At 43.5% G+C, this 25033-nt stretch overlaps 2 protein-coding genes across 4 annotated transcripts in view; one reads left to right on the forward strand and one right to left on the reverse strand.

Moving 5' to 3' along the window:
- The window catches only part of LOC120828162 (uncharacterized), a 31471-nt gene that overhangs the window by 669 nt on the left and 5769 nt on the right, over positions 1–25033 (reverse strand). The window contains exons 1-6 of one of the 3 annotated variants that reach the window (XM_040191564.2): positions 6040–6286; positions 5826–5861; positions 5405–5719; positions 4791–5084; positions 4218–4541; positions 290–424 (exon numbers count right to left, since the gene is read on the reverse strand). In XM_040191564.2, the coding sequence (XP_040047498.2) occupies positions 290–424; positions 4218–4541; positions 4791–5084; positions 5405–5719; positions 5826–5861; positions 6040–6082 (1147 nt within the window). In that variant the 5' untranslated portion in view covers positions 6083–6286. Of the gene's footprint in view, positions 1–289; positions 425–4217; positions 4542–4790; positions 5085–5404; positions 5720–5825; positions 5862–6039; positions 6287–25033 lie in introns of those variants that run through there. The other 2 variants (XM_078084409.1, XM_078084408.1) reach the window with 2 other exon arrangements.
- Positions 17564–22564, forward strand: LOC144384599 (uncharacterized). Its single transcript, XM_078084391.1, has one exon. The coding sequence runs from the start codon at positions 20019–20021 to the stop codon at positions 22416–22418; it is 2400 nt and encodes a 799-aa protein (XP_077940517.1). The 5' UTR covers positions 17564–20018; the 3' UTR covers positions 22419–22564.

Here is a 25033-nt window from a genome sequence, read left to right on the forward strand (position 1 = left end):
TGTCTCATGAATATCAGAAGGGATTCTGGACAAGAATTGAAAAACAAACAATGTATGAACATTACGAACAGGTTCGGCCCTACACACACTAACTGGTGCTAATTGGGTAATCTAAAAATATTACATGAACATAAACAGTCCTATATCCTAACCCAAATTTGTATTATATATAAATGTAGTCCCTGTATCTTGTGGATGACATGAAATACAGACTATCATGACATTCCCTGATAATACCAGTCCATGTGAATACGGACTTGATGTTCCGTGTGTCCTGGTGAGCACCTACATTGAGTTTGGACGAGGTCAATAGGCTGCTCAGCTCGTCTCTTTCTCTTGCAGACCAGACAGACCCCCACCAAGACCAGCAGGAGCAGCAGCGGACCCACGACAGCTACTGAGGAAACCAGCGGCAACAAAGACACTAGGAGAGAAAAACAGTTAGTCCTGAATCCCTTTTTCAGGTGGAATAAGTCTTTCATCCGAGCAGGAAAAACATGGAAGCAGGAGGTCATGGTGAAAGAGACACCAGAGAGAACAGCTCACACAGCCAAATGGACAGAACATACAAACGGGGAATTGAGTCGAATAACAACGGTGGTTTGTTCACGTGTTAAACAGTGTGGGAAAATTTTTAGATGTTTAGTAAAATTCTAAAACTAACTTTCTACTTCTACTACCAGCCAAAATATTACGGTACTGATAGTCATCAATAAAAAATCTGTAAGGTTTCCTTTTTTACCTGGCATCGGTTTGACTGTCTGTGGGATAAACAATGCTTAATTTACTTGCATAGTTTGATATTCTCACTTTCATATTTCCTTAACTAAAAATAAAAATAATTAGGTGAACATCCACCCTCAGGCTCATTGCATCAAGTGTGTATTATTTGGTACAATTTTGTGTGTATTCTGACCTCATGGTCATATAGGCTCACATGAGTGTAGGTTTTATAATTGTAGGTTATTTTGCATGTATATATTTCTGCTGGACTATTCAGGAACTTATTTGCAGTCTTGCTTTGTCTTGTGTTGCACTTGCTTGATGTTTGACTGTTAGAGGACAGTTGTCAAGCTAGCCAACAAAGCTACAGGGCTGCCAACTCACGGTTTCCCCGTGTGACACACGTGGTTGCATGTTTTCACACACTCACGCCACACATCCAACTTGTTACGCTAAAAAAAATCTGCGTTGGTTCATCTCCAACCTCGCCGACAGTAAACAACGCATCGGTAACCTGATTCTCTGCACGTAGCGTAACTTACACCCCCTCCGGCCGTAGCTTCACACCCGACAACATCTCATTCTGTAGCTCACAACATTACAAAGAAGCCAACGCAAAAGCACTTGCATCAATATTAGCATCAATGTCCAAGCGTGTTATAATAAGCTAACATTGCTAATGAGATGTCTTGCTAGCGGCTAAACTTAGCAAAACCTTTTCGCTTACTTTGTTAATGACAAACAAGTCAACAATTTTCCAAACACAGTCAAACATCAAGCAAGTGCAACACAAGAAAAAGCAGACGTCCTCTTTTACCCGGAAATTTCCTCTTTTTGAGACCTAAAAAGTGCGTCTGGGTAAAAGAGGACGTTTGGTCACCCGAGCTAAGCTAGGCTAAAGCTACTCGTGTTCGGCTGTCTATGGGGGAGCAGTCTGCTACATGAGGGCACGTCTCCCCTGATAACTCGCTGTGAGTGACGGCTGCCTGTTGGACGTGTGAGAGCTGCGCAGTAAATGCGTGCAGGCAGCCTGACAGGGAGCGAACAGTGAGTGCGCTCTGATTGCGTGCTTTTTTTAAAGTACCGGTACTAAAAAATGTCAAAACCGTATTGTTTTCAACGTAAGGGTACTGTTGAGTATTAAAATATAAACACTCACGCTTACGCTAGAACGAAATTAAACTTGAACTATAAATGCATAGTAATAATGGGTGAAGGACGCTTAAAGGCCGAATTGCACTAACAACATGTATGTCAAGTCACAACAGCAGCACACGAACATGTTGCAAAAGATGCAGCACTATCTGGGTCAAAGGCAGTTCAACAAGAACCACCTGTTCCCCATTCTAAGAGTAACATGTCCATACCTAGAACTGTGCCTACCACTCATATGCAAATCATCTTGCAAACATCTTGCAAACATCCTGACATGTAGAACTCATGAACAAAGGGAGGCGTGTTGATCCGAGAGCCTAGACTCTAGGCTTCCACACACAAAGACGTGACTCTCTAGGTCCAAGAGAGTCCCGACTTTGTGTGTGGAAGTCGTTGGTTAGTTTATTTATTTATCATAGACTTTATTGCCCCGTGCATCGCCACTGCTGCTTTTCATCGCGGACACATTTGTCCCGTAATTTTCCTCCACAACTTTGTGCAACTCTCGACCGGCAAACCAACGTTAGTGGAGATCTCCCTCCATGAATCGGAGGCCATCCACGCGTCCTTATAGTCCGCCAATGACGGGTTGTATAAGCGGTCACATTTACGGATTTCTTCCGACAAAAGCTCTTCAATCTGATCCATTCTCTCGTAAACATTCTTCGCTTTAATAATGGCGGTATTGTGCTATGAAAACGGAAATGTGAGACGTAAAGAATGTAGTTAGCAGACCAATCGCAGCCTTGCGACAACAAGACAAAGCAGACGTCCTCTTTTACCCGGACATTTCCTCTTTTTGAGACCTAAAAAGTGCGTTCGGGTAAATGGGGACGTCTGGTCACCCGAGCTAATCTAGGCTAAAGCTACTCGTGTTCGGCTGTCTATGGGGGAGCAGTCTGCTACATGAGGGCACGTCTCCCCTGATAACTCGCTGTGAGTGACGGCTGCCTGTTGCATGTGTGAGAGCTGCGCAGTAAATGCGTGCAGGCAGCCTGACAGGGAGCGCGCTCTGATTGCGTGCTTTTTTTAAAGTACCAGTACAAAAACATTCCAAAACCATATTGTTTTCAACGTAAGGATACTGTTGAGTATTAAAATATAAACATGCACGCTTACGCTAGAATGAAATTACACTTGAACTATAAATGCAGAGTAATAATGGGTGAAGTGTGTGGATTTGTGTAGTGTGTTGTTGTTTTTGTCTCTCCTCCTCTCCTTCGGTTTCCCTTTGCAGATGCTGTGAGCGCCAGGGGGCGTGGCTGGTTCCCTGCAGCGGATGAGGCACACCTGCACTCTATTCTAATCATCCCCACTACAAGAATCTGGTCCGCTCAGCAAGCCGGCGCCAGATTATTCCTTAGTTCTTGAAGTTCCGTATGCCTCCTCGCTCGGCTGTTTATCCTCGCCTCGCCGTGGATCCTCCAGCCAGCCTGCACCCTGCCGCTCCAGCCTGCAACTGTCTACGCAGTCAATAAACTGTTCGCTTTCCTGCTACCTGCTCCTCCTCCGTGTCTGTTTTGGGGTCCGAACACCACCACTAACCCTAACATGAAGGACGCTTAAAGGCCAGATTGCAATAACAACATGTATTTCAAGTCACAACAGCAGCACACGAACATGTTGCAAAAGATGCAGCACTATCTGTGTCAAAGGCAGTTCAACAGGAACCAGCTGTTCCCCATTCTAAGAGTAACATGTCCATACCTAGAACTGTGCCTACCACTCATATGCAAATCATCTTGCAAACGTCCTGATATGTAGAACTCATGAACAACGGGAGGCGAGTTGATCCGAGAGCCTAGAGGGATGGACATCCCTGTGCTCCAATGAGGCTCTCCGAGGGATCTAAGAATACTCCATCTTAATAACCAATCAAAAATGCTCTTAGAGACTTGATAATTCGAGCGCATCTTGTATTAAGCTCCTTTTGTCATGTTGTTAAACTGGCTGGAATAGGTCCGTGCACGTATAATGCAGGACAGAATACCCTTGTTGCAAATCAACTTTGTCATGTTGCTTTGAGTAAAGTCTCCAGTCTAGTCCTTGTTTTGCTCGCACATCAGTACCGCGGTACCTTTCTAGTACCGGTACACCGTGCAACACTATTTTCAATGGACACTAAGCACAAACTGCTCGCCCTGTCGAAACCTCCTGTAGATCAGAACTCTGATTTGTTATTTGGTGTAATGCCAGACAAACGTCACTTTCTAGTCTATTTGCCATCACATACTCAGTGGATTAATTCACTATTAGTTTTTTTACAAAACTATCATTGGTAAAATCCCCACATACCTTCAGCTACTTAGTACTTAGTTTACTCTAAATTCGTCACTCACTTTTGATGATGACAGTAATCGTGGCTGTCTTGTTGGACGTGAATCTCCGTGCTGACAGTGTGACTTCGTACACACACATGTAGTTCCCCAGGTGCTCATACTCGGCCGACAGGAAGTCAAAGGAGGCTGAGTGGTTGACTGCTGGTTTGGTGTCGTTGAGGCCGGAGCCGGAGGACACGAGAGAGAAAACACCTCCGGGATAATGGGAGGAAATGGAGCAGGTGAAGACAAAGCTGTAACCCCTGGTGACCTGTGCACCTTCAGGGCCCCAAACCAGCCCTTTGTTAGGAGACGTCAGGGAGATGCTGGGCTGCTGCAGCGGCACTGAGTACAAAAGGGACAACAGATTTCAGCATTATTCATTATCCTCGGTTTAAATAAAGAGATTCATTACATGTTAACTTACGGACAAGAAAACAGAAGAAGGACTATTGCATTTCTTTCAAGTTATTAATAACTTACCGAAAGTGCAATTATACTGTAAACCTAATTTAAAATTGACAATAACTGCTTTATGAAACCTTTTTTATTTGTTTTGTCACATTATTCTATTTATTCATCAATGTTTCTTACCAGTAACAGAGAGTCTGACAGAGTCACTTAAGGGGGAGGTGAAGTCTTGACCTGAAACCCTCGTCTGATACTGACACTGGTACGATCCTTCACCTCCGAAGTCCACTTGCAAGATGTTGAAGGTAGCAGAGTTGGTACTTGATGCTTTGGTCTTATTGAATGAGCCTGAGGTCTGCTGCAGAGTGAATATTCCACCTAAATGCTGAGTTGAGATGGAACAAGTGATGGAGGCGTCCTGACCCCATGTGACCTCACCAACAGGACTCATGGAGATGTTGGGCTTTGGGAGGCTGACTGAAAACAATAACACAATGTTAGAAGGAGGAATAAATGGACTTTGAGGTGACGTATAATTTCATGAAAATGAAAGTTAACCATTTCAGGAAATACTTTTAATTGCTTGATTTGAAAATATCATTGATTTCCATGAAAATATAACATAGAAAATATTTCAATTAAAAAATGATAAAATGTTGTTATATAGTTCATAAGCAGCATTTCACACATCAAACCTAATAGCATGCTGCAGGTTGTGGTTACCAGCACTTTACTTGGTGCTGCTCCCAAAAGGCTCATCACAAAGCACAACGACCAGAGCTGTTAGAATTGATCACCTGAACAGACAACGCCGGCGTCCTCACTGTGTTTACAGTTGTGTGTTCCAAATCCTCTGTGCTTACACTCCGTTAGATCCCTTTCAGTTCCTGAACAGCTCACATCATCGAGCCAGATTGATCCGGTTCCTTCACCAAAGTGGGCCTTCTCAGGAGCACTCAGTGCCGTACCACAGTCCAACTGTCTGCACACTACATCAGCATGCTTTAAGCCCCAGATGTCATCACACACTGTTCCCCAAGCACGGTTGTAATAGATTTCCACCCTTCCAGAGCAACGAGTAGACCCAGTCCCAACTAATCTGATCTGAGCATCTATCGGAAACATAAGACACAACATAACAAACAAGTTGAGTTATTTACAAAGAACATTAACTGAAAAGTATCACATTTTATTCATCCCAGCGTTGAACTAACTGACCTGCAGCAGATGAAGTTATGGACAAGAGAAAATACACTGTAGAGACAAAAGACAATTTGTCTCATTACATTCAGCAAGCTGAAAGGTGCAGGAATACAAGTTTGCCTTGTTGTGTTTCGGATTCACTTCATAATTCATAAAAATAGTTAAACTGCGGTTTTCATTAAAACAAATATTTTTTTTAATTTTCATTAACTTTGAGAATAAGTCTTACCAATGACCCAATAGTGAAGGTTTCTCTGTTGGATGAACTCCATGGCTGAAACGTTCCTTAGTGACAGAGCAGACGACAGAAAACTGAAGTCAAAACCGCGATGTGCAAAATAACGCCTCACTGCTCAGTCCTTCCTCTTTATTACCGCCATTTCGGTCACTTGGGGCAGAAAAAAAGCTCAAAACCATACAATGCAACATATTCTATATGTACCAAGGCCACACATCTATAGCTGACTGCCTCTTACAGGGAAGTCAAACAGAGGGTTGTAACACGGTGACAGATTAGTGGGTGTGTGAGGTCCTGCATGTGGAGTTTTTAGTTCCACAAAGGGGGCTTGTTTTTAACTGGCTAGATTGCCATATTGTGCCCACTGACCTGCTACAGAGAAAGCTATGATCAGAGTTTCTCATTAACATCTCTTCAACATGCAGCTTTCCCAGATGAGCGCGATCCTGCGTACGTGCATTAAAGTAGTCCTCAATGAAAAGCCGACGAAGTCATTGAAGGGATCGATCCGTTAAGAATTGGAATATTCAAGCAGCAAGGAATCTGAAATGCTAAAAGCGTATGCTTTTTTTTGTTTTTGCATATATTATTTTTGTAGATATGCACAAACTGCTACACAGGAATTAATATCTTTGATACATCTTTGACAAATTCAGCAAAAACCAGTTAGAGGGAATTTCCAAACACAAAAATAGATTGTTACTGAATTACCCTGCGGGTTTATATTCAGATTAAGATGTGAAGTGATGAAACAGCCACTAGGTCCGTATTATTCTGAGCTTTTAAAAAAAAGAATTTGTGCGCAGGGACTTCTCTGGCGTTACATTGTTGGACAATTTCAAACGATATTGTCAGGAACGGGGCAGACAAAGGCAGGAGCCAAACGCAGACAACAAAAACTACTTTATTAAACCCCAAAAAACACCAGAGGAGAAAGAACGCAGGCAGGGAACAGGTAAAGCGTTCACGGTTGAACATTCATACATTTAATAACGCGACATGGGACAAAAGACACACAGGGCTTAAATACACTGGGAAGGTGCAGGTGATTGGACACAGGTGGAAACAATCAGAGACACGGCAGACAATCACAGGGGAAGACAGGACCAGGCAGGAAGTGAAGTTAACCCAGGGACACAAGAGGCAGGAAACTACAAAATAAAACAGGAAACAAATCCAAACCGTGACAGATATTGCATTACATTACATTACATTACATTACAGGTCATTTAGCTGACGCTTTTATCCAAAGCGACTTACATTACAATTTAAACCCATGGCTTTGCATTTTTGCCCAGGGAGCATTTAGGGGTTAGGTGTCTTGCTCAGGGACACTTCGACTTGAGACATGGGGCAGCCGGGACTCGAACCTCCAACCTTGTGCTTCAGAGTGCACCCGCTCTACCCCCTGCGTTAGGATTCTGATCATATTTAACATTTCCTGGACCTAATTTCAGATGTGAGTGGTTACGTCCTTAAAGAGTTGTGCTTTGTCTTTCATGGACGCGTCATGTTCCTGCTTCCATCTGGTAAAGGTAGAACTATTTGTCATTACTTTATAGTGCTGAGCTTGTGGATAAATTAAGTCCTATCTTATCAACCTTTAACAATACACTCAATTACTTTGAATCTAAAAAGTAAGTAATTGAATGAGTCTTCAATAGAGTATAAGTACAACAAGAGTACTCCAAAATAGTACACCAGTAAAATATATGTGACCAAATGGACACTTAAAATACTTAATAATAATATCCAGACGTGACAACGCCACTCTCTTTGAGGGGAGAGACCCTGAACTCAATTATCTTACTGGCCAAAAACCCCATACAAGGTAGATCATAGACAGGCAGAGGCTTCTGCGTGTACAGTGCAATATCACTTTTATTAAAACAATAACTTTATAAAAACACATCCAAATAATTTATACCAGTAGTGATTGACCGGGGGCAACAATGACACTTCCAACAATAAAAACACTGCACACTGCACACCAATCAGGACAAACAAGTCAGACAAAGATATGTTTATTATTAGCAGATGATATGTGATGACAAAGTCTTCCCTCATGTGTTCTCCGTACACCAGTTTAGTGCTGTATGTGCCGACATGTCAAACAACACTTGGTCTGAGCAACAGATACTTACGCTACATGCATTAAAAAAACAACTTCATAACTGCTTCTAGATAAATTGAGGGAGATTTGGTACAGATACAGAGAGATGTTGTGGTTTGCTGCTCACTTACACATCTTGTGAGTATTGCATAGAAGAAAAGAGGAATGCATGTTTTAGCAGAACAAACATCAGAAACTAAACCACATCCTTCTCTCTTACCCGATTAAAGAAAACACTGGTTCCTCCTCAAATGCATTTCACACGTCTCTCTTGGACGGCTGCAGCATTAAATACGGAACTAAACAAGGCGAGACATTTGCAGGTCTCAGCAGATTGAATTAAATTATATTTACTTTTGAATATTTAAATATATGATGATGTAGGGAGGTAGTTTAACTCTTTCCAGTTTCTAAATCTGTTAGTTTTGTGATTAAAGCTGCACAGCGGGACACAGAGCGAGTGGAGTTGCAACACCGTCCATGCAACTATAACGGATCAATAAAACGTTTGTCCCAGATGGCTTGATGTTTGAGTTTTAGTTTACTTCTTCAAATCACTAATTAATCAGCATTCCTTTTCAAGTAATCTCGGGAGAGAAGAACTACACCTTCCTATACACATTTTGGTCGACAGACTTTCCATTAATAAATATATATACTGTATATATGGTCATCTATATGGTATAGAGCAAATATATGTCAGTCATAAAATAATTAGGCAAAATATCTCAATGGATCAAATAAGAGTTGTTATACAGTCATTTTTATATTACATCAAGAATCAGGAATATCACACTGCATTAGCGTTATACAGGTTTCATAAAGTAAGAGGAGGTTGGATACAGTAACAACAATTAAACAGTTAATATTTTACTGGATAGGGCTACATTACACACACACACACACACACACACCTACCGTTTGTCTTCTTGTTACCCAAACATCAAGAGGCCGATAATCAGTGTGGTAGTCCTCGTACAGTTAAATGGACAAACATCACTATAAATTAATTTGCTGATGTACCTGAACCTCATCTGTGTGTCGACATTAATAATGATTAACCTCATAGTATTTTATGTATATAATATAGTGATCAATGAGGCTACATTCTGTAGGATAGTTGACCTCATTAGAACTTGACATAGTATTTAATATCTAATAAACAGTGATCATGGAGGCTACAGTTCGATAGGCGACATCGTTAGGGATTAAATTAGGTTGAAGCAGCTTATGGTTGTAATGCATTTATTGTAAGTCGCTTTGGATAAAAGCGTCTGCTAAACAACATGTAATGTAATGTAATATGATGCAGGAATCAACGGTGATACAGTTAGATTTACATTTTCTAACAATGAAATAAATAGAAACATTTGTATTTATTATTATTATAATTCAGAGCTTCAGAGTCCCTTTGAAGCTAACGTCCTGCTGCCGGTTTAGAGTCTCGATGACGGTCCTCATGTCCTTTGATTAAAAATCGTTACTTTTAATGCACACGCTGCACTCTGTGGATACCGACACAACGTTAAAGTTCAATTTAAACATTGGAAGTTATGAATATAAACTCTGTCCTCAAACAGACGTAACGTTACCGGTGAACAACATCAGTCTTTGACACCACATTAAAAGTTATGAACACCCATTATATGACATTATATCTGATGTATAACCGCTACGGAGACGTGAATACCAGCGCAGCATTTCACAGAAGACAGATAAACTTAAAGGAAGAGCGTATTTTTTCTCCGCTGACGAACAGGAAATGATCAACACATGTGATGAGATAATATGTTAATTTGAATCATTTCTGTCTGATGAATTTAACATATTATACATATTTTACGTTGTTCATTCTGTACGTCCATCGCAGTCTGTCCGTCCCGGTGAGGATCGTCCTCTGTCTCTCTAAAGGTTTCTTCCCTTTATTCTCCCCATCAAATACTTTTTCATTGTTTGGGGAGTTTTCTTGTGCCGATGTGAGGGTTTCTGGACAGAGGATGTCACATGTGTACAGACTGTAAAGACACATGAGGCTAATTTGCGATATTGTGCGATACAAAATAAAATAAAATGAATCATATAATCATGGCAAAAACTGACACCGCCCCCCTGCGAGGCTACAAGCACACAAGTTAACGTTAAATGCGTGTTGGGAAAATGTAACGGCTCATTTTAAGTGCCTCATCACTCTAATCAAGCAGATGATATTTCTTTAAATGTGCCTGCTGGCAGGAGGCTTCATGGATGCTCATCATCCAATGAGAATAATGATCTCAATTCTTTCAGAGTATGTAGATGAAAACAAGCCCAAAGAATCAAATTGATACGAGTGAATAGGATATATGTACTGTATCAGCTTATGTATCATATGTATGTGTAGATGACCATATAGAACTAGCAGTTTTATTATGTGTGTGTGAATGTGCATGTGAGAATCATTATATATTCATTGTTCATAATCAGACATTTGATCAACTGAAGCGGTGAAATGTGGAACATCCAGAAGTTTATTAAACGAGAAAAAAACCAACAGAACTTTACGAAGAGCACGACATGCAGCGGCTTTCCAGATGTTCTCTGCATCGCAACATCGTACAGACAACACAGTATGAGAGACAGTGTGTGAGAGAGTATGAGAGACAGTGTGTGAGACAGTATGAGAGACAGTGTGTGAGACAGTATGAGAGACAGTGTGTGAGAGAGTATGAGAGACAGTGTGTGAGAGACAGTGTGTGAGAGAGTATGAGAGACAGTGTGTGAGAGACAGTGTGTGAGACAGTGTGTGAGACAGTACGAGAGACAGTGTGTGAGAGAGTATGAAAGAGCGCGTGGGACAGTATATGAGACGGTCTGCGGGACAGTGGATGTTCTGCTACAGCGTGTGGTGTTCATCACTGAACTATAAATGCATAGTAATAATGGGTGAAGGACGCTTAAAGGCCAGATTGCAATAACAACATGTATTTCAACAACAGCAGCACACGAACATGTTGCAAAAGATGCAGCACTATCTGTGTCAAAGGCAGTTCAACAGGAACCAGCTGTTCCCCATTCTAAGAGTAACATGTCCATACCTAGAACTGTGCCTACCACTCATATGCAAATCATCTTGCAAACATCCTGATATGTAGAACTCATGAACAACGGGAGGCGTGTTGATCCGAGAGCCTAGAGGGATGGACATCCCTGTGCTCCAATGAGGCTCTCCGAGGGATCTAAGAATAGTCCATCTTAATAACCAATCAAAAATTATCTTAGAGACTATATAATTCGAGCGCATCTTGTATTAAGCTCCTTTTTTCATGTTGTTAAACTGCCTGAAATAGGTCCGTGCACGTATAACTGCAGGACAGAATACCCTTGTTGCAAATAACCTTTGTCATACTATTTTGATTTAAGTCTCCAGTCTAGTCCTTGTTGTGCTCGCACGACACAAACCTGCTTCAGGGAAACGAAAAGCCTGATCTACGTCATCTCATCCTGAAGATTATCCGCCTAACTCAGTTAACCATGTAGGAGGAACAGGGCCCTGGAGTCTGACGGTCCCGTTAACTAGACCTCACATCTCCGACATCCTCAGAGCAAATTATTACAAAGGCTGAATGTTGACAAACCCACCGCAGAAATGCTGCTTAAACAACTAACTTCTCGTCTGAAAAAGTCCCAAAATTACATTCTGTGACTTGAATATCGTAGTATTTATAAACTTTGACCTGCAGTAGTGTTTCTTTTCCTCTGCCGTTGCTGAGGTGAAATGCATTCTGGGATATTTTGTTTCTCACAAGAAGAGACGAGCCTGCTCCGATGCGTGCCCGGTAAAATGGGCGAGGCGAGTCACATCCGGGCATTATGACCGCTCTCGGCCAGATGCGGACTTTAGAATTGGAACAGCACTCGAGCTGCGACTGATGACGTTTCACGAGTCCGCGGGAACAAAAGTCCACACAAGAACGATTATTGAGAAAGGGACCCGTGTTTTCATGTAGCAACAGAGTTACTTACTTGTTGTGAGCTGTACCCAGCATGCAGTTCGGCATCAGTTGTTATGGCGTAACACCGGTATGAACCTGAGAATTGTGGTGAAAGACTAATCTAACTATCAAGCAGCTGGTTCCCTCCAAAGTTCTCCCCAGGAGAGCTGGCGCTCAGCGTCTCGCAGTTGTAGTCTATGCAGTTCTCACACTTTAAATGGGTGAGAAGCCTGGCTGGCTGGCTTGGTTCTTTTGGGCTGTATAAGCCTTTTTACCGTAACGCCCTGAATAAAGGTGCATTAAAAGAAAATGCGATCCACATGCCAGTAGACAATTGGGACAAAGCCAATCTTGCAGTGATTAGCAACAGTTACAGGCCACCGACACAATATGTAGCCTATAATAAACTTTATTATTATAGTTCATTATTTTTTTATGAAAAAATTCTGTACGTTGTCGTACAGGATTTTATTCTTAACAAAAACAAGTAAAGTGTCAGGATCTCCGATCCCCCCCAGTTGGTTGATGAGAAGAATCGCAGCATGTTGATCATTTAAAGTCAAAAAGTTAACATTTATTTAGAAGAGAAAAAGATGACATGAGCAATTTTCCGCAGATATCTGGCTCTAACTATTGCTTGCAAGCAGGAGGTCCAACACACCTCACACCAAGCACGAGATTCAGGGTAGACATTCAGGAATGACATTCATTACAGGTCATTTAGCAGACGCTTTTATCCAAAGCGACTTACATTACACTTTAAACCCATGGCTTTTTTTTACATTTTTTGCTCAGGGACACTTCAACATGGAACTCGAACCACCAACCTTGTGCTTCCTAGCACACCTTCTCTAACCCCTGCGCCACAACCCCGGTATTCACACAGAACATACAGGCAGGACATTCCATGACGCGACAAGGGACAAAAGACACACAGAGATTAAATACACTGGGGAGGCGCAGGTGATTGGACACAAGTGGAAACAATCTGGGACACGGCAGACAATCACAGGGATGACAGGACAAGGCAGGAAGTGAAGTAACTCAGGGACACAACAGGCAGGAAACTACAAAATAAAACAGGATACAAACCCAAACTGTGACTGTCTGGCACACCAAAATACTGAGAATCTTATTCTCAGTATTAACTAGCCTGATTCTCCTGATGCATTTCAGCATTATTCAACAGTTGAGACACCTCAAAAGTTGATAAATATCTTCATCTTATCCATAAATGTCCGCAGTTGGTTGAAGCAATTGCTGATAATGACCTTCATCGTTGTTAATCTCTGACACCCCATCATCATAATACTCCTCTTCCTCCACTCTCCCTGCTTCCTCTTTGGGTTTCTTGGTGTGCACTGGATTAACGTTCTCATACACATCCTCATCGTCCCCATTTGTGTTATTTTCATGATCGTTGTTGACTTGGAGAGACACTGCAACACAAGCAGAAACACAAACATCAGGACAAAATGTCTCATGAGGGGTTTCTGAACGAGAATTCAAAAACGAACATGTATGAAATGAACATTGAAAACTCAGAAACATGGAGGGAGACCCTCATGTCTATTCCAGGGGCCGACAACGACCCCCACTGGGATCCAGACCCAACTTGGCCCTGTTCCTCGTACGTGGTTTAAGTACGGTTTGGTGGTTTGGTTTAAGTCGATCAAATGTACGATTATCCAGCTCAAATTACCAAGATGATTGACATCAAGTTTTCTCGGTTCCTCGAAGGCGGATCGGCGCTCAAACAGTCTCGTTAGTTTGAACCAGATGTCAATCATCAGGATAATCGCACTTGCGCGTCTTACGTCAGAAGGCGGAAGAGTCGATCACCAAAACCAGGATTTTTTAACAATATAACGGCAGATAAACTTAAAGGAAGAACGTCTTTTTTCTGCGCTGAAGAACAGGAAATGATCATGTACACATATGAGATAATATGTTAATTTGAATCATTTCTGTCGAATGAATTTAACATATTATACATATTTTATTCTGTACGTCCATCGCAGTCTGTCCGTCCCAGTGAGGATCGTCCTGTGTCTCTCTAAAGGTTTCTCCCCTTTATTCTCCCCATCAAATACTTTTTCATTGTTTGGGGAGTTTTCCTGTGCCGATGTGAGGGTTTAGAGGATGTCACATGTGTACAGACTGTAAAGACCTCTGAGGCAAATTTGCGAGATTGTGCGATACAAAATTAAATTAAATGAATCATATTATCATGGCAAAAATTGACAGCGCCCCCCTGCGAGGCTACAAGCCCGACAAAGTATCACAGACAAGTTAACGTTGCAATACCCGCAATTTCGCTCTCGCTCGCCCCCCGCGTTGGGTAGTCGCATTACACTGTTTGGCCTTCTCGTCTTCCTCGGTGGTTTTATTTCACGTTCTCACTTCCGCCACCCCTGCTCTCGCTCGCCCTAGTCGGTGCTCGACTCATTGTCACGCTCACCCCCACCGTCGTCCCTTCTCAGTATCCCCCTTGGTTCTCTCTCACCCCCATTCCTCCCTTCTCAGCTCACGGACACACACGCACACACACGCACACGCACACACACGCGGCCCCGCCCCTCCGTGCACACCGCGTCTGTCTCGCGTGTCATGAAAACGAGAAATGTGTACTACAGCTATGGGAGTTATATATAGTGAGACTTGTGTATGGTTCTATCTAGTTATGTGTGTTTTAGTACGACGTTTGTATAGGTGTGATTCCCTGTTTTGTATTTACTCCAATAAAGTTATTTAAAATAAGTTAAAATTACTCCAGTTCAGCGGGTCTAACTTGGGACAAAAACCGGACATGATCTCCTGAATCAGACACAAGCAGGGCTGCAAGAGGTCTTGTAAAGATTACATGAACATAAACAGTCTTATATCCAACAACATTTGTATTATATATAAATATTGTCTGTGTATCTTGTGGATGACATGAAACACAGACGTTGCTTATTCAGCAGCATTATGAAGAAGATAGACTATCATGATGATACCAGTCCATGTGAATACAGACTTGATGTTCCGTGTGTCCTGGTGAGCACCTACATTGAGTTTGGACGAGGTCAATAGGCTGCTCGGCTCGTCTCTTTCTCTTGCAGACCAGACAGACCCCCACCAAGACCAGCAGGAGCAGCAGGAGCAGCAGGAGCAGCAGCGGACCCACGACAGCTACTGAGGAAACCAGCGGCAACAAATACACTTACTGGAGAGAAAAACCTGGAACAGTTAGTCCTGAATCCCTTTTAAGGGAGAACAGCTCACTTCAGCCAAAGGGGCGACTGTGGGTGAGTGGGGAACACGGTCGTCCTCCCATTGGAGGTTTGTGGGTTTGATCCCAGGCCCGGCTAACCCGCTTGTTGTTGTGTCCTTGGGCAAGACACTTAACCCAACATTGCTCCTGTAGCTGCGACTACAGTGTGTGGATGGTAGTTACTGATGGCAGTTACTCCTGTCATCAGTGTGTGAATGGGTGTGAATGGGTGAATGATGTCATGTATAGTGTTAAAGCGCTTTGAGTGGCCGGAAGACTAGAAAAGCGCTATACAAGTACAGTCCATTTGAGTCGAAAACGGTGGTATGTTCACAAGTGTTAAACAGTGTGGGAATATTTATATGTTTTGTAAAATTCTACTTCTACCAAAAGAAGTCTCATGTTTTGCACTATAAAAAATACATCTCAAATAAGATATAACTCATTTGTTTGTATAACAAGATATACAAACCATCAAACTAACATAATCTAATGTTGGACAGCATGTATCGACCCGGTTCATTCATCATATATGCATTCATGATATGGATTCCTTTCCAATATACAACAATAAAAACATGACAGAACATTAGCTTAAAATGTATATATTGGTTAGAACACAGGTGTTTAACTTAAGGCCCGCGGGCCACATTCAGACCGCCGGGGGGGGGGTCCAGTGTGGCGTGCCGGATGACTTTGCTATTGTGAGAATTACAGAAAGACATAAATTGCACTTCTATAAAAGTAGCTTCTATTCCTAAAAAGTCCACTGGGGGTCGCACTGTGTGAGTGAGCGCATGCGTCAGACCAGGGGGACACAGTCGTTCACCAACGCAGAATGTTGTTCTTGATATAACTACATCACCTGTTCACACACCTGCCTTTGATCACTAATCCATCCATCCATCCATGGACACCCTGGACTGGTCGCCAGCCAATCGCAGGGCTACACAGAGACATACAACTATTCACACTCACATTCATACACCTACGGGCAATTTAGTGTCCTTGATCACTAATCAAATCCCTATTTAGTCTCCTGCCTCACACACACACTTTGGCAGATTGTTCTTCCGCTTTCTTGCCAGACTCTCCAGCACTGCTGTTCAGACGGATCTCCTGTTGCCGACGCTGCCTGTCTCTGTTTGACCCGCTAGCCCGACTCCCGGTGAACCTACCAGCCCTTTGTCTTATCGTTACTCTGCCTGCTGTTCAAAGATCGCTGGGGTTGTGTGATTGCATTTGGGTCCACACACAAACCATTACAATATATGCATTTATGATATGGATTCCCTTCCAATATACAAAAAAAAATGAGGGGAACCTGCAGTACTGTATATCATCATGTGGAAAGGGTCATATAACACTGGCTGATGTAACTACAAGTAATTATAATGGTGATTGTAAATGACCACTAGCAGTGTTCTTTTATTTTGATGATCCTGTTTCCTACTTAGATTTTATGTGACTTTTATTTTGACATCATGCTATCTGCTCACGTGATTAATCGCTCGCGCTCATCCTCACGCTCACATTTGTTTAATAGAAGACACGAGAAGCTAGCTAGCAATTTAATAAATTAAGCTAATGGCGGCGGACTTCCCTGGATTAACACTTTATAGCACCCTTTGATATGCGGAGCGAGGTATGTGGTTCATTGTAATTGTATTTCATGTAAATTCATTTCGGGCGGCACGGTGGCGTGGTGGTTAGCACTGTCGCCTCACAGCAAGAAGGTCCTGGGTTCGATTCCGCCCAGTGGCCTTTCTGTGTGGAGTCTGCATGTTCTCCCCGTGTCTGCGTGGGTTCTCTCCGGGTTCTCCGGCTTCCTCCCACAGTCCAAAGACATGCTCTGGGGATTAGGTTAATTGGGGACTTTAAATTGCCCGTAGTTGTGTGAATGTGAGTGTGAATGGTTGTATGTCTCTGTGTTAGCCCTGCGATTGGCTGGCGACCAATCCAGGGTGTACCCTGTCTATCGCCCGAAGTTGGCTGGGATGGACTCCAGCCCCCCCGCGACCCTGTGTGCAGGATAAGCGGTTTGACGATGGATGGATGGATGGTAAATTCATTTCATATAATGACTGTTGCCTGCTATGCCGTTATCCATGTATGCTAAAGTGCATTTGTCAAGGGATTATTTTGTATCTGGCTAAATTGTTATTTCCCTTTTTAGTTTTCACGGTGTTGGTGTTGGTGCTATGCACACTCATCTGAATTAAAGTACACCCGCCTGGAAACACTCCCAAGCCTGTTTATTCCAAGTTGAAGGGATGCTACAGTGAAAACTCGACCATGATGTGGAGTGAAAATTCAACTCAACGTTAGAAGGATTGCCGTCCGCCATTTGTGTACAAGACTGCCACCTGCTGTTCAAACGCCCTCACTTCAACCGGCACCCAGGCAAGATCGGTCCTTTTTGTTTGCTGATTGCTGCATTCAACCAAAGGGACTCTTTGATTACGAACAGTGATATTTATGTAAGGGACTGAAGTCACCTTTTATGAACAATGTACTGTATATTTGATGCTCTAAACTAATCGTACATTTAAAAGGTGCATTTAAAGATACAGAAAGGCGACTTAAAAAAAAAAAAAAACAGGAAAAAAAAAAACTATTGAACAAATTGAACCTGTTAAATGTAAATTCTTTCATGGGTAAATCTGTATGATAGCATTCCTTGCTAAGCTGTTTGTGTGTTAGCCTACATTTTTTGTTGATGATAATCGCCCCAGTGCATGTTTGATATTAAGTACTTGAGCTATTAGTCTATTTCAGTAATTGAACTGTAGTTTAGTAGTTCAAGATAACCAAACAGCAACACAACTTCAACAAAATGTCACTTAATGGAGAAGAAGTAGCTAGCACACATGATCCACCGATGAAAACGGATAACCCAAAGCCAGTCAGGTCTAGTTCACGTGAAAGAACATTTACAGAAAGGGGATTAGAGATGCACAAACAGGAAGCCATTAAACACAAGAAAGAATTCATGAAAGCTTATGGCCACTGGAAAGAAGTTGCAGGAGAGATTAGGACCGCACTAAAATCATTCTGTTCTCAAGATGAACTAAATAACATCAGAGAAGAAATCCAAAGTCGACACATTACATTACATTACATGTCATTTAGCTGACGCTTTTATCCAAAGCGACGTACAATAAGTGCATTCAACCATAGGGTACAAACTCAGAAGAACAAGAAACAAGAAAGTGCAATTTCCTCAAATAAGACAATTTACAATTTGCTATAGATGAGTGACGTTACAAGTACAATTTAAGTGCTACAATTTGTTAGTCTTTAGTCGAGGTAGAGTCTGAAGAGGTGTGTCTTTAGTTTGCGGCGGAAGATGTGAAGGCTCTCTGCGGTCCTGGTGTCTTCAGAGAGCTCGTTCCACCATTTCGGCGCAAGGACAGCGAAGAGTCGAGACCTAGTTGAGTGTTTTGCTCTCAGTGAGGGAGGGACGAGTAGTTTTGCAGATGCAGAGCGGAGAGTGCGGGTTGGGATGTAGGGTTTGACCATGTCCTGGATGTAAGCTGGACCCGATCCATTCACAGCATGGTACGTGAGCACCAATGTTTTGAACTGGATGCGGGCGGCCACCGGTAGCCAGTGAAGAGAGCGGAGGAGTGGAGTAGTGTGGGAGAATTTCGGAAGGTTGAAGACCAGTCGAGCTGCTGCATTCTGAATGAGCTGCAGAGGTCGAATGGCGGTGGCAGGGAGACCTGCCAGGAGGGAGTTGCAGTAGTCCAGGCGGGAGATGACAAGAGCCTGAATCAGTACCTGCGCTGCCTTCTGAGTGAGAAGGGGACGTATTCTCCTGATATTGTAGAGCGTGTATCTACAGGATCGCGTTGTCGCGGCAATGTTGGGAGTCAGGGAGAGTTGGCTGTCGAGTGTGACGCCGAGGTTCTTAGCGGTCGAGGTGGGCGTTAGTACTGAGTTCCCAAATTTGACTGTCAGGTCCTGGGTGAGCGAATCTTTTCCGGGAAAGAGAAGTAGTTCAGTCTCGTCGGGTTTGATTTTCAGATGGTGGGCGGACATCCACTGAGAGATGTCAGTTAGACAGGCAGAGATCCGAGCCGCGACACAGTGCAGTAAGTGAACGTTATGAGCCCATTCAACGCAACCATGATGCCACACCAGACATTGTACCGAAAATGGATGCTTGTATAGCACTCACTGCAGAGATCAGCGAAATAATAGAGAAGCGGCTTGAAACTGTAGATGAGGTCTTCAATCCAGAACTTGAGAAACTACGAGTGAGGATGGCACTTAAGAAGGATGAGTATGGATCTATCTTCGGACACACAAAGACAGATACTGTACTCTCTCTGGCAGAAAATTCCATCCACTCCCAGGGCTCAAGCAAACATCTAGATGCAGGAGCAGAACTCGCAGCGCAACAAGAAAAGGCTAAAGCAGTATATCAAATACAAGCTCAAGAAGAAGTTCTTAGCAAGTTAGAAGAAGAGAAGCAGCTAGTTCTCAAAAGGTTAGAAGAAGAAAGGCAAGTAGCTCTTAAAAGGATAGAGGCAAATATGCGTCAGGAAAAGAAAAGACTACAGCAAATTCAAGCAGAGTCAGAAGTAAGAATAGTACAGTACCAGTACAGCTTAAATTGAGCACCATGACAGCTGTTGACACACCCATAGCAAGCAAAAGTGTCTGCGGTCTACAAGTTCGAGGACTAGAGTCTGGAAAACAGATTCAGCTGCGCCAAGCCTATACTCGTGGTTTCATCCCGGTCGACAAGTCCTACATTCCGACTTCCGAAACAACGCTGCTCTGGCCTCATCTAAAGCATCTAGCAAACAAACTTCCACTGCTGAAGGACTGTGAGGTGGGACTGTTAATTGGAAACGATTGCCCGTTGGCGCTAGCCCCCCAGGAAGTCGTCATAGGAGGCGAAAATGATCCATTCGCCCAGAGAACGGAACTCGGCTGGAGAATCGTAGGCTCATCCAATCCACATCTGGATCGCCAGGGAAACCAGAGGTTCGTCCATCGAGTGACAGTGAAGGAAATACCAGCGCCATCAACCAATGACGTGCTGAAGGTCTTGGAATCAGACTTCAATGAAAGGAAGTATGCAGATAAAGACAAGTATGTGTCACAAGACGACGTTCGCTTCATTCAGCTCCTGGGTGACAACATAACTCAAAGGAAAGATGGACACTATGAAATGCCCCTTCCTTTCAAGAGTACAGAGCCACCTCTGCTACCAGACAACAAGAAGCTGGCAACAGTTCTACTGCAGCACCTAAAGAAAAGATTGAAAAATAACGAGCGGTATGAAGAACAGTACAAAGCCTTCATGAAGGATATGATAAAGAAAGGTGACGCAGAGCCAGCCTCTCCTGCGACAGAACAGCAGACTACGTGGTACATACCACACCATGGGGTGTTCCACCCCAAGAAGCCAGAGAAGCTAAGGGTCGTCTTTGACTGTTCAGCGAAGTTCCGTGGTGTCTCACTAAATGATACATTGCTAACAGGTCCTGACCTGATCAACTCTCTCCTTGGAGTGCTCTGTCGTTTCAGGAAAGAGGCTGTAGCCATCATATGCGACATCGAGAAAATGTTCCATCAGTTTTACGTTTCTCCTGAATTACAGAACTACTTACGGTTTCTCTGGTGGGAGGATGGAAACCTCGAAGCAGAGCCTCAAGATTATCAAATGGCTGTCCACCTATTCGGTGCCGCTTCGTCACCCGGATGTGCCAACTTTGGCCTGAAGTACTTGGCACGTCAACACAAGGAAGAGTATCCATCAGCATCAGCCTTTGTTGAAAAGAACTTCTACGTCGATGATGGGCTTATCAGCGTCCCCTCCGTAGAAGAAGCAAAGGAGTTAATTGCTGAAGCACAAGAGTTGTGCAAGAAAGGAGGTTTGCCTCTACACAAGTTCAACTCAAACGAAAGATCAGTTCTGGACTCTGTGGACCCAACTGAGAGAGCAGTCACATCTGAACCCCTAAATCTGGACCTAAATGCAGCTCCAGCAGAACGTGCTCTTGGTGTCCAGTGGTCCCTTGAACACGACACCTTCAGCTTTAATGTAAACCCACAACCCAGGCCATCCACACGTCGCGGAATCCTATCCGTCATTGCTTCTTTGTACGATCCAGTCGGATTCGTGGCTCCGTTTATCTTAACTGGAAAGTGCGTCCTCCAGGAACTGTGTCGTCGAGGCATTGACTGGGATGACCCACTTCCCGAAGACTTAAGTCCACGGTGGGAGAGTTGGAAGAGCGACCTACAAAGGCTGAAGGAAGTCTCTATACCGAGATGCTACCAACCACAAGGCTTCTGCAAAACTGTCACAAGGGAACTGCACCACTTTTCCGATGCCAGCAATATAGGATATGGCTCGTGTTCCTATCTGAGAAGCAAAAATGAAGATGGTGAAGTTCACTGCAGCCTCGTGATGGCAAAGGCTAGAGTTGCGCCTACAAAACTCACAAGCATTCCAAGATTGGAACTTTCAGCAGCAGTGGTCGCTGCAAGATCAAGTGTCATGCTGAGAAACGAGCTTGAAATGCCGATCCATGCAGAATTCTTCTGGACTGACTCCCAAGTTGTCCTGGCTTATATCAGTAATGAAGCAAGAAGGTTCCATGTCTTCTTTGCCAATCGTGTGCAAATGATCAGAGAGCACACCAGCCCCAGCCAATGGCACTACATAGACACAACAGAAAACCCTGCTGACCATGCGTCGAGAGGTCTAAACGCAGTGGACATCTCCTCAACAAACTGGCTATCAGGACCCAAGTTCCTCTGGGAACAAGAAATACATCCAGAGTCTCGCCTCACTCCTGAGTTGCTTGTCGGTGATCCTGAGGTCAGGTCAATGCAGGCGTTCACAACTAAGGTTGAACCTTCCGAGTCAGACTTTCTTACCCGTCTAAATCGATTCTCCTCCTGGTCAAAACTCCTGAAAGTCATTGCAAGAATCAAGAGGCTGAACTCAAAGCAAAATCATCCTGGCAAACCTGTGAGTGTAGAAGAACGCGAAAGAGCTGCCTAATCGGTAGTGAAGCTTGTACAAGAAGAAGCAGAGATGGAGACACTTCAAAAGGGAAAAAGTCTTCAAAACTCCAGCCCTCTGTTTCGCTTGAATCCCATCTTAGAAGGAGGAGCACTTCGTGTTGGTGGAAGACTGGATCAGTCATCCTTAAGCCTAGAAGTCAAACACCCTTTGATTCTACCCAAAGGAGAACATATTACCAAGTTGATTTTGACCCACTGCCACGAGAGGATCTGTCACCAAGGACGTAATCAAACTCTAACAGAACTTCGAGCCAATGGGTTTTGGGTCATTGGTGGAAGTAATTCAGTTGCTAAGCTGATACACAGATGTGTGAAGTGCAGAAGACTCAGACGGCCTGTAGAAGAACAACGCATGGCAGAGCTTCCTAAGGAACGTGTGGAAGTCTCTGCTCCCTTCACATACTGTGGCATCGATTGCTTCGGCCCATTCATCACTAAGAAAGCCCGCAAAGAGCAAAAGCGCTATGGCTTAATCTTCACTTGCCTTGCCTCTTTTATTTTGATGATCCTGTTTCCTACTTAGATTTTATGTGACTTTTATTTTGACATCATGCTATCTGCTCACGTGATTAATCGCTCGCGCTCATGCTCACGCTCACATTTGTTTAATAGAAGACACAAGAAGCTAGCTAGCAACTTAATAAATTAAGCTAATGGCGGCGGACTTCCCTGAATTACTACTTTATAGCACCCTTTGATATTCGGAGCGAGGTATGTGGTTCATTGTAATTGTAATTCATGTAAATTCATTTCATATAATGACTCTTGCCTGCCAAGCCGTTATCCATGTATGGTAAAGTGCATTTGTCAAGGGATTATTTTGTATCTGGCTAAATTGTTATTTCCCTTTTTAGTTTTCACGGTGACGGTGTTGGTGTTGGTGCTATGCACACTCAACTGAATTAAAGTACACCCGTCTGGAAACACTCCCAAGCCTGTTTATTCCAAGTTGAAGGGATGCTACAGTGATGATAGTGGAAACAATGACATTGTTACATGGTCTCATGTCTCCTTGTTACTTCTCAGACCACATTTCCTTGTTCTACTTGCAGTCAGGCCTTTACTGCTCGCTGACGTGTCTCCTCCCACTTCCCGCAACACCAGTAATTCTTGAAAAAACAACTTCCTCCTTCTCTGCCTGCTGCACTCTCTTATTCAGATGCCTAATAACATTTCACTTTGCGTTAGAGGCCCGGTTAATTTCTATAAAAGCTTAAAATCAGTTTGACTCCTGAGTATCTAATTAAGGTAAAATTACCAATACCATCGGTGTATCTTAAGCATCGAACAAAACAAAATGTCTGCTTTTCAACTACGGTTGTCCATCCATCCATCCATCCATCTTCAACCGCTTATCCGGGGTCGGGTCGCGGGGGCAACAGCTCCAGCAGGGGACCCCAAACTTCCCTTTCCCGGGCCACATCTACCAGCTCTGACTGGGGGATCCCAAGGCGTTCCCAGGCCAGTGCAGAGATATAATCTCTCCACCTAGTCCTGGGTCTTCCCCTGGGCCTCTTCCCAGCTGGCCGTGCCTGAAACGCCTCCCTAGGGAGGCGCCCAGGGGGCATCCTCACCAGATGCCCAAACCACCTCAACTGGCTCCTTTCGACGCAAAGGAGCAGCGGCTCTACTCCGAGGTCCTCGCGAATGGCTGAGCTTCTCACCCTATCCCTAAGGGAGACGCCAGCCACTCTCCTGAGGAAACCCATTTCGGCCGCTTGTACCCGTGACCTAGTTCTTTCGGTCATGACCCATCCTTCATGACCATAGGTGAGGGTAGGAACGAAGATTGACCGGTAGATCGAGAGCTTTGCCTTCCGGCTCAGCTCTCTTTTCGTCACAACGGTGCGGTAAAGCGAGTGCAATACCGCCCCCGCTGCTCCGATTCTCCGGCCAAACTCACACTCCATCTTCCCCTCACTCGTGAACAAGACCCCGAGGTACTTGAACTCCTTCACTTTACTTGGGGTAAGGACACATTCCCTACCTGGAGTAGGCAATCCATCGGTTTCCTGCTGAGAACCTGAGGCCATGGTTCTCAGCAGGAAACTACGGTTGTCATGATACCAAAATTATGACTTCGATACTATACCTGCCAAAATATTACAGTACCCGATACTTATGATACGATACCACAAATAGGATAGGCTACTGGAATATTTATCTATGATAGTAATCAATAAAAAATCTGTAAGGTTCCCTTTTTTACCTGGCATCTGATTGACTGTCTGTGGGATAAACAATGCTTAATTTACTTCATATAGCGAGTTTGATATTCTCACATTCATATTTCCTTAACTAAAAATAAAAAAAATTAGGTGAAGATCCACCCTCAGGCTCCACCAGCATGTAGCCTATTGCATCAAGTGTGTATTATTTGACTTTGTGTATAATGACTTTTGTGTGCATTCTGACTTCATGATCAAAAAGGCCCACGTGAGTGAAATTGTAGGTTATTTTGCGTGTATATATTTCTGCTGGACTATTCAGGAACTTATTTGCTGTCTTGTCTTTGTCTTGTGTTGCACTTGCTTGATGTTTGACTGCACTTGCTTGATGTTTGACACCAAGCAAGTGCAACACAAGACAAAG

This window comes from Gasterosteus aculeatus, chromosome 11 (assembly GCF_964276395.1).
Source record: "Gasterosteus aculeatus chromosome 11, fGasAcu3.hap1.1, whole genome shotgun sequence".
Taxonomy (NCBI): Eukaryota; Metazoa; Chordata; class Actinopteri; order Perciformes; family Gasterosteidae; genus Gasterosteus; species Gasterosteus aculeatus.